At 42.4% G+C, this 14648-nt stretch overlaps 1 protein-coding gene across 1 annotated transcript in view; it reads left to right on the forward strand.

The window, feature by feature from the left end:
- Nucleotides 1–168: 168 nt before the first annotated feature.
- The window catches only part of SHB (SH2 domain containing adaptor protein B), a 60755-nt gene continuing 46275 nt past the window's right edge, over nucleotides 169–14648 (forward strand). Inside the window, exons 1-2 of the mRNA XM_027709685.1 lie at nucleotides 169–797; nucleotides 13598–13715. Coding sequence (XP_027565486.1) covers nucleotides 213–797; nucleotides 13598–13715 — 703 coding nt within the window. The 5' untranslated portion in view covers nucleotides 169–212. The remainder of the gene's footprint in view (nucleotides 798–13597; nucleotides 13716–14648) is intronic.

Raw genomic sequence — 14648 nt, forward strand, 5'->3', positions numbered from 1 at the left:
CAGGCCGGGAGCGGCTCCCTGTCGCCGGGAATCCGCGGGACTCAGTGAAGCCCTTCCAGCCGCGGGCAGCGGGACAGCGCCGGGTGCGCGGAGCGGGGCGCCCGGCCCGCCCCGCCGCCCCGCCGCTCCTCCATGCGGGCGGCCAGCGGCGCTGGGGCGCGGGGCGCCAGGGGCAGCGCGCAGCGGCGCTGAGGCCGCGGCCGGGGGAGACGATGGCCAAATGGCTGAACAAGTACTTCAGCCTGGGCAATAGCAAGACCAAGAGCCCTCCGCAGCCCCCGCGGCCCGACTACCGGGAGAAGCGGAACGGTGCCGGCGGCGCGCCCCGCCCCGAGGGGCCGCCGCACCTCCACCTCCACCACCACACCTCGCCCGGCTTTTCGCGCCGCCGCCTGCGCGACGACACCAGCGACCTGCTCCGCGCCTACCGCGCCCAGAAGGACCGCGACTTCGAGGACCCCTACAGCGGGCCCGGCTCGTCCCTGCGCAAGCTGCGCGCCATGTGCCGTCCGGACTACTCGGCGCCCGAGGACCTGGGCGAGGCGGCCCTCAAGGCTTCCTCCTCCTCCTCCTCCTCGTCGTGCTGCGCCACGCCCCCCACCACCGGCTCCCCGCATCTCTTCCGCAGCCACAGCGAGCGCCGCCCGGCGACACCGCCCGACGTGAAGTACATCTCCCCCAAGCACCGGCTCATCAAGGTGGAGAGCGGCAGTGGCGGCAGCGACGGCGCGGGCAAGAAGCTCCACAAGGGCTCCAAGCAGCCGGCGACTGCTGCTCCCTCTGCCGTGAAAGATAAGGTGAGTGTTGAGCTCCCGTTCCCGCCCCTGTAGACTAGCGAGTAGGGCTGGGGCTACCTAAGCCCCTGGAAGGACTTTTGGCGAGGGGACTAGCTCCTGTTTGCATCTGCAGCCGCTGCTGTTCTCAATCGTCCTTCACTGGGTGGCCTGGCGCTTTTTAGTATCTCAGGGCAGGTAGGGCATGTGCAAGACTGGCACGTGAAGTGATGCTGCCCTGTCCTCGTGGCTTTCAAACTCACCTCCCTTCTGTGGGGCAGGTTCACAGGTGTGCCTAGTCCTGCTTTGAGGCGCAGTGCGCTGCCGACCTCGTGACTGGTACCGAGGCTCTTGGGTTGGTATGCTCCTGCAGAATAGGATGTGAATCTTTAGGGAGGTGCTTTGGGAGCGCTAGAGTCCCTTGAAAAGCCTCGTGCTTGTGATCCGAACTTGTGGCCTCAGGCCCATTGTATGTGGTATGGAACAGTCATATATAAAAAATACATTAAAAAAAAAAAAAGGTAATTGATGCCATCCCAAGTCATGCTGTCTGTTTTTAAGGAGCCAGTTTGTAATTTGTTTAGTAATAACTTTCTTGCCTCCTAGTTCAGTGCCAACGGTGAGGGAGTTCAAAGTCCTGTGTTACAACAGCATCACAACTTCCATAACTGTCTTTCCAATTGGCAGGTAGCTGAAGCAAACTCTGTAGCTACTTACTCAGATGCAAATGTCTTGTTTTTTAGTGGTCATTCTCTACAAATTTTAACAAATTCTCTAGACACAGCATTGTAAAGTGCTGGACTCAGGAACTCAGGTTACAGAGGGAAGTAGCATCAAATATTTTGTAAGCACAGCACATCCCCCCCACCTCTGTTGGTGTTGTGAGTATAGTTTAGTTTTTCTTCTGTATTGGAAATAAACATTTCTCAATTTTGTTAATTGACATTTTCAGCTTCAGTATAATAGTCACATCACAAGAATTGCAAGTATATGCTGAATGCTATCAGTCTAACTGATCTGTGTGTGCATGTTTAAATATGTAACATGATTGCATTGCCACACTTCGATGACAACTTGATAAATTTTGTATCTGTCCAGGTGGCATTCCAAAGAAATCAGCTTGTGACAGTGATTAAAAGTCTAGAATTTATTACATTGTTTTTTTAGGTGTAGTTCCAGACTGGAAGCAACTTCTTTTGTGGAAGTGATTGATTAAAAGTGAGCATATCACTGTGTTACATGATATGTTATGATATATTCAGTCTTCTTTAAATTTCCTGGGTTGATACCAAGTATCTGCTCTTAGGGAAACACTTTCAGCAAGAACAACTGCGTGGGGCAAAATGTTTATTTCTTCCTTTTACTTTAATTTTTTTTAAATCATGTCTCAATTGTAGAACCTACTAAAGCAAATTTCAAAGCAGAAACCATATATTTGTTGCTAGGTAACCTGCTCTTTTGTGTGGTCATAAATCTGTGTGCTGCTCCCAAGCCCCTGTTGTAGGTTTTAAAATTTGCAGGCAAAAAGTTTCAGTCGTAGTCACTTTTTTCTCTTTTTGAGGCAGAAAACTATATGTGACAAGTAGGAAGGCTTATCATGTCTGAGAAGTAAAATAGTCCTTGTGCCTCAAAAAGTTAGGTGTGCCTGCCCACAACAGAATTTGGATGTGAGAAGCAACACATGCTTTTGTTTAATTGTATTATTTCCTCCCAGCAGTGGATGTGAAATCTCTATTATTTTGCAGCCCTGAAGTGTAAGGTCTAACAGGTGAACTTGGTAAGCAAGGGTCATAGCAGACAGGCAGAGAACTGCTGGTCTTCTATACCTGTGATTCACTGAGGAAGAGATATAAGGAATTTAGTTAATGGAGTGTCTGTAGTTTCGTAGCAAATAAAGCAGATGAAAATAAACTTCTGTAAGAAGGACACAGTAGAGGGGACAATAAAGAGGCAATAACACCCCCCCAAGACATTTAAGGGAAAAACATCTGTAGGATAAACTACTAAACAACTTGAGAATGAAAAAAGGATCTAGATGCCATATAGGTCTGACTTTGTAGAAGTATGTTAGTGTTTAATGATCCAATACTGTCTGCTTGAGTTCCATTCCAGCATCTGTTGGAGGTTTTTTTTCTGTTTTCATTTACAAGAATAGAGTGCTGTTTTCCTTTATGTGTTAATGGAGAAGTGAGATGTATTGTTTTCAACAAATTCAATAAGCAATTTTATAATTTCTGTTATTTCATCGGTAAAGAGTTGGCTGAAGAACTGAGTTGTGTGTCCTGAAAGAGTTACTGGAATGTGAAGGAGATTCAGGAAGGTGCTTGTTTGGTGTGTTTACTTATAAAGGGCAAATGGCAGAGTATGAATAGTGACAGTTTAGTTAGTTGAAATTCCCAGGGGAAAAAAAAATGATAGTCTAGCTGATTCAGGGAATAAAGGAGATGGAGATTTAAAGCAGTGGGAAACATGATTGTACTCTGCAAGATTCCCGACATAGGCTGTAAAAGTAATGGCACAGATGTAATTTATCTGGTGTTCAAGAAGTTTTGACGTATAGAGGTAGTAATACGAACTCAAGTTGAAGCAGCAAACCCAAATTGCCATGCACCTTTTAACAGTGAAGTGACTAACCTCTACAACAGATGCTTAGAGGAGAGTCGTCATTTCCAGATGTTTCTGAATTCAAACTGGTGGGTAGATTGTTTTTTTAATTTGGGTAATACAATCAGTCGATTTTGGGGGCTTTAACAGTGATGCTTACCATCAGACGAGGGGGGCAGGCTGTGTTAGAATTCATGGCTGAAGCAGCTCAGTTCCTCCAGTGTAGCAGATAAGAAATTACTGGCTTCTGTCTTTAGTGCTGGCTTGGGAGATGTTAACTTCTTAATTCCTCCGTGGCAAGCAAATGAGTGTAGGCAAGTTGAAACAATATGTGTCTGTATTCTGCAGCAACCTAGCAGCTGTGGTATTTGTGCAAGAATAAATGAGAGACTTGGTTTAAGATCACCTCAATAGGCAAACCACTTAATGAAATGGAGATTGAAAACAATGAGCTGAAATCTTCCCAAGTGACTGCCCTCTATCTGGCATGGTGGCATATGTAGATCCATGAAAGCAGCAATAATTGAGGAGACGGTGCCTGTGTAAAAGGATACTTCATTTATATTCTCACCTGTTACTTATTTGAACGGAAAATGTTCTCCGCCTGATTTTTCAGCTGAAGAACCTGGGACACTATTCAAAGACAAACTCTATCATACTTCATTGCAGGAAGTTCTTAAGATTTAAAAGGTGGGATTGTAGTATTCTTGTTCTTTAAAGGATAATTATTTCATAATGAACATTATTTTGCCCTCTCTCTGTACAACAGAGGCAGAACTTTGCAACAGTTGTGCATATTGAATGCAGAAGACACTGCAAGTTGCAAGATCCACTTCCACAGGTGTTAAAGAAATTTTTGACTCTAAGCTTTCATCTCCATTAGATAGGTTTATAGGCACAGACCCATTAGGATATCTCGTTGCACGAAAAGCTTGAGCAAGGCTACACATAGAGGCAGCAAACTATTTTTTTTCATGTATCTCATGATGTCATAACGCAGCTAGAAATGCATTTTTTCACATGTCACTCTCATGATTAAGGGACTATTACAGTCTTCTGAGAAGGAAGATATTCATATATTCACTGAAACTCCACAGGCTCAGGTACTTTAGGGCTTTTTGAAACGATGTGTTAGGCTGTTCAGTTACAAGTATGCCTGGCATCTGCAGTGTATGCACAGCTTGGAACACTCAGCTTTGGAAACCATCCAGATTATCAGACTTCTGGACACAGAGATCCAAGCAGAGAAACACTACCAGGAAGGAGTATGAAGCAGTTGGAAGACATGTGGAGATTTAAGGAGGGAGTGGTAGTCTTCTGGAAGAGTGTGTATACCTTTGCAGTAAGCATATCAATCCCATTGAAAAAACGTACCTTAGCTACTGGATTCAAACAAGGAGACTGACTTGCCCGTTCTGAACTGAATTGTGCTTATTGAACTGTTTACTGGGACAGTAATTGAACACATTCCATGTGGCCTTATTCTTGAAAAAGGCTAATATTGCAGTAAAATGACTGTAAGGGAACTGGGCAACGTGGTGGACCTTTGTCTTGTTTCCACCTCTTTCCAAGCAGCCTGTGTATCTAATCTCTATGAATTGTGACCACTTGGCCCCCAATGAGCAAGAATGTCTCTGCATCACTCTTTTATCTGTTCCCTCACTTGTTTCACAGGAGAATATGCAAGGCAAACATGTTTCTGTGCTGGGCTGTCTTCCCAAATTGAAGGGATCCACATTGCTGTTAGAAACAGATCTGGGCTGTCATGTGCTAAGTTTCTGGGCTCATTGCGTGTTACAAAGTACTCATTCCTTTAGGACTGAAAGGGTGAAGGATACAAGGTATGAGTTTAAAAGTTTTAGACAAAACTCAGACGGGATAAATTTTTCTTGTTAAAAGTGCCTGTGTTTGTCTTTTCTCACATTGTCCAACCGTAGTCTGTTTGATTGCATCTGTAATTATAGACACTTCAATCTCGATCTTGTGTCCCTGTCCTATTACTAGACAACAAGAATAAGCATGTGTGTTTTTCTGTCTCTTCAACCTGTGTTCTGAGTGTCCTGTGGTGTGAGAGGTGGCTGGTATATGTTTTAGGGCAGTTAGTCTGAGCTTAGTGCTTTAACTGTTGCCTCCCCATACGTACTCCAAGTCACATTTTGAAATGGTTACCAAAAGACATTTGGTGATGACTAAAAATGGCATGAGGGGCCTTGACTGCAAGGACAGAATCATAGAACTGCAGAATGGTTGAGGTTGGAAGAGATCTCTGGAGATTAGCTTGTCTAGAGTCCCATGCTCAAGCAGGGCCACATCGATCCAGTTGCTCAGGGCCATGTCCGGACAGCTTTTGAATATCTGCAAGGGTGGACACTCCACAACCTTTCTGGGCCTTCTGTGTCAGTGCTTGGTCACCTTCACAGTGGAAAAAGCGTCTCCTGATCTTCAGCTGAAAGCTCTTGTGTTTCAGTCTGTACCCATTTCTTCTTTTCGTGTCACTGTGTGCCAATGAAAAGAGCCTGGCTCTATCCTCTTCGTACCCTCCCTTCAGATATTTATACACATTGATAAGATTCCCCCTGGGCTTGTATGGATTGAACAGTCCCCTCTCAGTCATCCTTTACTTGTACATTGGATGCTCCATTCCCTTCATCTATGTGGCCCTTTGCTGGACTCCCTTTGCTGGACTTTGTATGTCCATGTCTCTTTTATACTGATGATCCCACAGCTGGACCCAATACTTCAGGTGTGGCTTTACCAGTGCTGAGGAGAGGGGTCCTATCCCTTGACCTGCTGGCAATGCTTTGCCTAATGCAGCCCAGGTGCCGTTCACCTTCTATGCAATAAGGGCACATTGCTGACTTATGATCAATTTGGTGTGTACCACAACCTTTTCCGCCAAGCTGCCTTGCAGCTGGATGTCCCTCAGCATGTGCCGTTGCATGAGGCTGCTCCTCCTCTGGTGCATGACTGCGTTTCTTGATGAACTTCGTGAGGTTCATGTTGGTCTGTTTCACCAGGCTTCAGAGGCCCCTCTGGTCACTCGTATCTCAGCCATTCCTCGCAGTGTGGTGTCCTTTGCAAACTGGCTGAAGGTGCACTCTTCCTTCATCAGCCGTGTCACTAATGAAGATGTTAAACAGGACTAAAACCAGTATTGACCCATGGAGTGCACCACTTCACTGGTGCACCCATAGCACTAGACTTTGTGCTATGGGTCACTACCCTTTGTACCTCATTGTTGAGCCAGAATTCAATCCACCTCACTGCTCAGCCAGCCTTTACATCAACAGCTTGTGCATGAGGATTTTATGAGAGACAAGTGTCAAAGGCCTTTACTGAAGTCCAGATAGACAAGAGCCACTGCTTCCCCCTCATTTACCAGGCCAGTCATTCAGATTTCCTGACTACAGTTTTCAGTTCTAGCTGAAAAACCAACAAAACCATTCATGGCTGCAAGTACTTGGGATGTTTTCCATCGGAGGGATTAAATGCCATTTTTAAGTTAATTTATTGTTAATATTTGACTTTAAAAAATAGCTACAGTCTGTTTGGTCCAGATGAAAAGAAACCTGCAGATCTGTTTTGTTTCTGTACCCAAAGTCCATACATTGGTGTCAAACAGTAATGCCTGAATTCTTGTTTTCTTTCCATGTGGCTTTGCAAAAATACTAGATATTGGATTATCAGTAGCTGTATTCCCAGAGGATTTAAAAGCATTTTACAGGCTTTATATGTGAGCAGTAGTGACTATGGGGGGACTTCAGCTACTCAAAATTTACAACATGATATATATTTATTTATGATTGTGGACTGAAGGCTGCTGAAGGGAACTACAGGAGGACTGTCTGCAAGCAGACTGCCTTCCTGGAATTCAGATCTCTGTTCTTCTGAGATATTTAAAGATCTATTTTAATCTTGCAGGGTTTAAAACAAAACAAAACCAGAAAACCCAAAGGAACAAAAGATAGTTTTAAATCTTCAAGAAAAGTCACAAATGTTCCAAATCTAGTTTTAAAGATCAGTGTGTAAATCTGAATGAGGTTATTTTTTTCTTTCCCCAGCACCTCACTACCGGTTCACAACTGTATCAGAAAGTTAGACATTTCCCCATTTGTGTTTCAGTTACCTTTTGGATAAGAAATGTATCATACTCTGGAAATCATTGCTATGAATGAGGCCTGTGTTTTCTTACAGGGACGGAGCTGATGCAGCCCTTTCCAATACTCAAATTTAGGAGTAGAAGGAAAGGCTCTATACACATTTTGTCTGTTGAGTAGTCCTCTAGAATCATGTCCTAAATTTCTGACTTGTTAGCAAAATATTAAAAATCCTTGATTTATTTTTCGTGATACTTTTGGGAATCCAACTATGTACAGATCACTGTATCAGCAGGTTTTCCAAGGCTGTGAACTTCATTTTAAAAGAAAGGTTATGCTTAGGCTACGGGGAGGATTACCCAACAGGTTCTGGAATTCAGTGCTTCGTGGAGGAAAACAAAAGTGCAAGTCTTTATTCATTTGCAAAACAAATGAATAAAGAATGAATCAAGACAAATGAATCCAGACAAAACTTCACAGTACTGCTGTATGCAGGCTGAGCTTTGTCCAGGCTTCAACGTCAGAGATACTTCTGATGTGTAGTTACCTGAACATTACATGAAAATATAATTTTTAAGGAAACATCTGCCCAGGGCATGTCTGGGATGTAAGACCTGGAGGTTGCTTGGGGACAAGGAGAGAAATTTGGTATTTCTCAGAGATTTAATTTCATAACAACAATCAAATATAACAACAACAGCAACAAAACATGTAATATTGTTAGTTGGTATTGGCCACCAAGTTGATTAGAGGGATGGAGCACCTCTCCTGTGAGGAAGGGCTGAGGGAATTGGGTTTGTTGAGCCTGGAGAAGAGAAGGCTCCCAGGTGACCTAATTGCAGCCTTTCAGTACCTGAAAGGATCCTACAAGAAAGAGACTTTTTTACAAGGTCAGGGAATGGCTTCAAACTGAAAGAGGGTAGGTTTAGATTAGATTGTAGGATATTAGATGTTACTGTGAGAGTGGTGAAGTACTGGAACAGATTGCCCAGAAAATCTGTGGCTGACCAATCCCTGAGAGTGTTCAAGGCAAGGTTGGATGGGGCTCTGAACAACCTGGTCTAGTGGAAGGAGTCACTGCCTATGGCAGGGGGGTTGGAACTAGATGGTTGTTGAGGTGGCTTCCAAACCAGGCCATTCTATGTTTCTGTGATAATACAGAGTGACTTGTGCTGTGGCTAGTGACTTTTCTGAGTAAGAATTCTCAAAGAGTATGAGGAATTTTCATTACATTATGTTAAATTGTGTCAGTTAACTATGGTGTAGACATTCACAGTTTCTAAGTGCTGTTGTCTTCTGTATCTCTGCTGACAGTGACATATTCTTGTCTGTGGTATTGCTGGACTTAACTGTTGATCACAAAGGTCAAAAGAGGTCAAAAAGGCCAATATATGATCTACCTTTATATATGTATTTAACTATATACCTACATGTGGCAAGAGGGTTGGTACTAGATGATCTTTAAGGAGCCTTCCAACCCAAACCATTCTATGATTCTATATATTGATAAAATAATAATATTTATTAATAACAGATCTTTCCCCCCCCAAAAGAAAACCCCCCCACACCGCACCACAAATGAGTCTCCCATAATAAATCTCCCAAAAGGCTGGTGGGCAGGAGAGATCTTTTAGGGTTTTTTTGCTATATGTTGTTTATCATAGTTCCTCTTGGATTCTTCCAGAACAGTGTGTCCTTGATCATCATAGCCACTAAATCAGTAAAATAATGGACAGTTCTGTGCTGAAGTTGCTGTTTTAAAGATAGTTAGATCTTTTATGTTTCAGTTCAAAAAGGGTTTACCCCGATTATCTCAGTGTGGTAAGTTCTCATTTGTTTCTTTCTTGATTGTTCCCTTTAAAATGTGTTTTTTAGTCAGATAGAGATACCTGTGAAATTATGCGTATAGGTGTGTTCCTTGGTTTCTTCCTCTGACGGTATATGCAAATCATTCTTCTGTATATGCAAATATCCACTTAAACTTGTATTTAATATGATAATATTTGTCAGACTTTTTTTTTTTTAAAGACTGTGGAAGAACAAAGACTATGCATCAACAGTGAAGCTTGCAACTGAGTTAATATATAATAGAGGGATAAACCAACCAGAATCTCAACTTCTATTTTATTTTCTGGGGGTTGGTTGTTATTTTTTTGGTCTTGTATCTGCTGACTGACTTTTTAGCTAGAGCTATGATTTTGAATTTGTCAGCTTGGTCTGGTAGCTGAGCTGTACTCTTTGTCTTTGGAGTTTTAAAGACAACCTACTGGGATGTACTCCTGTGAGTGTTTCCTGAATCTTTGTTGACCTCTTTTGATCAGTGCACTTCTATTGACGGGTTGGAATTTTCTTTGCTTGATGTTACTGATGCCTCAAGCTACTATTACTGCATGTACCTGATAGAAAATAGTATCATATGTGCATGGGGTGCCATAGAATGGGCTTGTATAGAGCAGGAATCAATAGCTGTAGGACCTCACAGTCCACTCTGGTGATCTTGCATTCTGTTAAGAGGTAAGCCACAGGTCTTTGAAAATAGCCTTGACAAATGCAGCCAGTTTAAACATTAATTTGGAATTTGAATGACTGCCTGAGTCCTTCTGGGGTTTCCTGTTAGCTGTGTTTCATTTTGATAAATAAGACCCCTAAGGAAGGTGGCTGGATTTGGCAGAAGAGGGAGGCAAATTAAGTGTGTCCTGCTCCAAGGGTCATAACTTGTGTATGAACATTCTTTCTAGCCATAGTTACAAAACCTCAACACTTTGCCATTCCTCTGATTGTGTCCAGGGTAGATGTGTGAAGTACGGCATTAGATCCTGGATAGTCTGACTGTTTGGGACTTTTGGGAGGGATGCATTGGTAGACGATGGATGGCATCTGTTCCCTTCTCTTTCCTGTCCAGTGTTTGTAACTAACATGAAACATCAACTTGGAGGCCAACTGAACAAGTTTAGTCATTTGCCTTGGAAGTGCACTTTATCAAAGATGTGGAAGGGGCACTGCATGCAGGCCCTAACCTGGGATGATCTGTGCTGGCCTTGGCCTCTGGACTGTAGAAAACAAATGGCTGACTGAGACCAGGTTGCTGGGCAGTGGCTGAAAGGTTGTTGGGAGAAAAACAGACACACAAAGCACACAGCAAATAACCCTTTCTGGAAAATGGATGAGCCCTAGTGAACATGAAGGCACTTCAATCAACACACAGAAAGACCTGCTTCTACATGGCCATGGGGGAGAGGTGCCGGTGTAGTGTTCTCACACTGGATCTTCCCTGCATGGCATTGAGGTGATAAAGATGGTCTGCAAAATCAAGGCGTGTGCCTTCGATACTTTGTGAACAAAACTGGTATGTAACAGTGGCAAGCATGTGCTTTGTGAGGATGGCACTAGGGAGTATGAGGACAATGTATTAATATCACCTATCACTAAGCAAATGTTTTGATTATTATGTGTGACTAGAAAATTCATGCACTCAGAACCTTGTATTTCATCAAAAGTCTTTGTCTGTACTTTGTCTGACCTGCTGCATATAGGCTTGGAAAATGAGCTCCTTAGGTAAAGGTAATTTATGTGGAGGTGGCACAAGGACTTGCAGATTAGGAATCCTTTTTCTGGCTGAGATCTCTGAAAATAGGAGAAACAATCTTCTGAAATGGGATTGTGAAAAGGAGTTCAGACATTTAAAGTAGGTATGTTATAATAGAACCAACAAGCACAGTCGTTTGAGGTTTTCAAACTTTGGCTTCTCTTTGAAAGAAGTAGAAAAACTTGAGGTTTTATAGAAGTAGTGAATTTATAGCTGTTTGCAAGTGTAGAAGAAATCAAATTCTGACACTGGCCAGCTGCTATATCCAGGCTGAGAATTACTAGATTTTAATATGTATGGAAACAGTAACAGTCAGCTGGGAAGCCCTCTGACAGCTCAGAGTTGTAAATCCACCTTTAAGGAGACACATGGTTCCAGGAAAGGTGAAGCAGGCTGCTCTTTCTGCCTGACTGAGTGCTGAAAAATGGGTTTGGGGTTTGTTGTGGGAGAGGGTTGCTTGAGTGGGGGTCTTTTGGCTTTTTGAGGCGGTGGTCTTGTTTGACAGCATTTGATATGTATGATTTTCCTCCTAGTATATTTTTGGCAAAAATAGCTGTGTTAAGACTGCTTTCTGTTTCATATTTCAGCACAGTTATGCTAAGGATTGGTGAGTATTACGTCAGTGTTTGCAGTAGGAGAGCAGTACAGAGCCCATGGTACCACCTAGCAGCACTTGACAGGATCTGATCAGAAGGCTACATGGATGGCATTTCAACTGCATCACTTTTGGAGATAAACTTGTCCTTGTGACTAGGAGAAATTACTGCTGCATGATACACATTGTTGTCTTTGTCTCAAGTGTGTGCAGCTGCTGTCGCTTGATTTGCTGCTTGGGCATATGTTGCTAGACGGGGGGAGGGGACTTTTCCTCTTTGTGTTAACTGCTTTTCGCAATAATTAGGGAGTAATTTTGGACACCAAGTGAGAAAAAGGATTATATTTTCCTCCATGCCAGTCTGGTTATTTCTGGTCAAAAGAAACTTCTGGTCACTTTAGACTTTGACTGGAGGAAAACACACAAAAAATATAGGTAAAACATCAGTCCTAGTAGTAGAATAAGCAAATAAGTAGTATAAAATTGCAGTGTTGCAGGGCCTGAGTAATGACACTGAAGTGTGTTAGATGTTTTGTTCCCTAATTTTAAAGGAGTTACACAGTGGTCATTTACTCCATAGAATTTGTGCAGGTGTTTGATCTGTAAATACTTGTGTCCTGTTTTTCTTCTCTCTCTGGTGGGGTATGTTGGCAGCAGGAGACCGAAGTGGATGCAGCTTCAGTCTCTTAGCTAGCAGTGTACTCCTGGTTCTTTGTTGAAAAGATTGAAGCTGTTGGAATAGCAGTTTGTTTAAGTCTTACCAATGCTGATCTTAAAGATATGAAGTAACTGGTGGGTTGAAAAATTCCTCTTTAATAGAGTAAGCCATTTATGCTTGCCCTGCTTTGAGTGATCGGTTGGACAGGGTGGTCTCCTGGGGTTCTTTCCTACCTGAATTATTTTATGATTCTGTGGGGATTCTGGTGCTGAGATCTACCTCTGCTTAGCTTCAGATTCTCTTGTCTGTGGTACATTGCATCTCTGTGCTCTGCAATAATTCTCATGTGAGGATCTTTGCCCTTGCCCTGGTCCCCTTGTCACCTTCCAGAAATGAAGATTAGCTCTACCCCTTCAATTACAGAGAGGAATAGTTCCTGTGACTTCAACTGACTGATTAAGAAAAACTATATATGGGACTTACATATTCAGTGATTTTGCAGGGGTCAGAAAGCATAGTAATGTAAGGTGTGAGATTTTCAAACCTTCAGATTTTTTTAGTCTTCTAGTAGAGGAGGAAAATGTGTTCTGACAGAATTTCTTTTTGCTGCCTTTTGTCTCAGTTCACAAAATATAAGTAAATATAATGTTTCTCTGAGAGAAAGAATGACACAAATGGGTTCAAGGATTTAAATTTAGCCAAGAAGCTTGTTTTATGTCTTGTTTCTTTTCAGCTGAGAACTAAAATAACAAAGATTCTTATTAATGCAGTGAAAATAGTAGCCTTATTTATTTGAATGATAAATAGTAGCCTATTTACTTGAAAAATTTCTAGCAATATTTTCAGTTCTAGCTGATAAACCTAAAAAACAGAAAGTATGAAGTATGTGCAAGAGAAAATGTGATTTTTTTTTCTGAATATTAGCAAACTTCTCTGATAGGAGTTGCACTGGATTGAGTTTGCTGACTGACTGGCTCTTTCTAATTTGTCCATTGCAATTATTCTATAGCTTGTGCTTGTCAGAAATCTTTTCAACACGGAGTCTGCCTTTGTTAGGCTTCTGGTCTGAACAGGAGCACACTTCTATTTAGTTTACCATTTAGTAACTGATCTGTGGCAATTGTGTGTTTCTCCTCTGAACTCAGACTGTACTTTGAAGATGGCATAGGATACAGCTGTGTGGAACTGGTTTGTGGTGGGTTTTTTTGCTGATAGGATGTTACTGCCTTCTGGTTTGCACATCTGACTGGAGAATTCAGTAACAGTCACTTTCCTGTCTTTCAGGTATTGATAGCTGATGACTACTCAGATCCGTTTGATGCCAAAAGTGAGTTGAACAGAATGGGAAAAGGGGAGAACACTGGCTACATGGAACCATATGAAGCCCAGAGAATAATGGCTGGTAAGAAAAGACAATTGCACATGTGAGCTCTAGTTGCATGGCAATTCCCATGTATATTATAGCTGCTGTGAAGCAGAAATGTCATTCTTTGGAAAACTTTGGTATGGAAACCCGTGTTTCTGAAGATACTTAGGTAAGCACCAGTAAATGCCATGAAAGCTTTTAATTTGCCTGCATGTGCCTTGATATCTAAAAATACTGCTCTGGACCTCGCTTTAAAATATAGGTGTTTTGTACTGTCATGTGAGAAGATTAAAAAAATACGAGCAGAGGGAGTTGGAGTGTGTATTACTCAGCTTGGCAATGTAAAGGCTGTAATTTGTGTATGTAGTAGGGATGGCCAAAGCATGGCATTGTGTTATTTCAGTTAAAAACAGTTGATCAGTTTGCTTATGGACTTTTTTCCTCAATCAGATTCAGACTTCTTGGTCTTCCTTCTCTTGGAGGATGGCTGTAAAGCTGCATCTTCATGTAGCTTCCATCTTTCTTTCCTTGCTGCTCTGATTGTTTTTTACCAGTGGTCAAAATGAGACACTATAGGATGCCTATAAGCCTTTAACTGCTATTCTTCATAGTTTTTTTCCTTTTTTGTCGTGTAGGGAGGTGGTTAATGGTAACATTGTTGTGGGAGTTTGGACTGTTTGAACCCCTTGTCCTAGTTTTACGCAGCTGTATTTTCCTTATCTGCATCAATTTCCTACTTGTTGGCTGTGCATTCTGTAAAATGCTCCAAGGTATGGGACCATATGTTCTTAATTTATGATGATTTGACTCAGTCAACGCACATCTTTGTGCAGATCAATTGTGCATTTCTTGGATTTGTGGAGCAGGTCCTCTTTTTCTCATTATGGAGTAAAAGTCATTCTTGTGCCCAGTTAAGTTGATTGTATGCTTTCCTTTTCTATTGGCAGCTCCTGTTTTGGGCCCTCAGGA

Source organism: Neopelma chrysocephalum, unplaced genomic scaffold (assembly GCF_003984885.1).
Source record: "Neopelma chrysocephalum unplaced genomic scaffold, ASM398488v2 Primary Assembly neopelma1_96821, whole genome shotgun sequence".
NCBI lineage: Eukaryota > Metazoa > Chordata > Aves > Passeriformes > Pipridae > Neopelma > Neopelma chrysocephalum.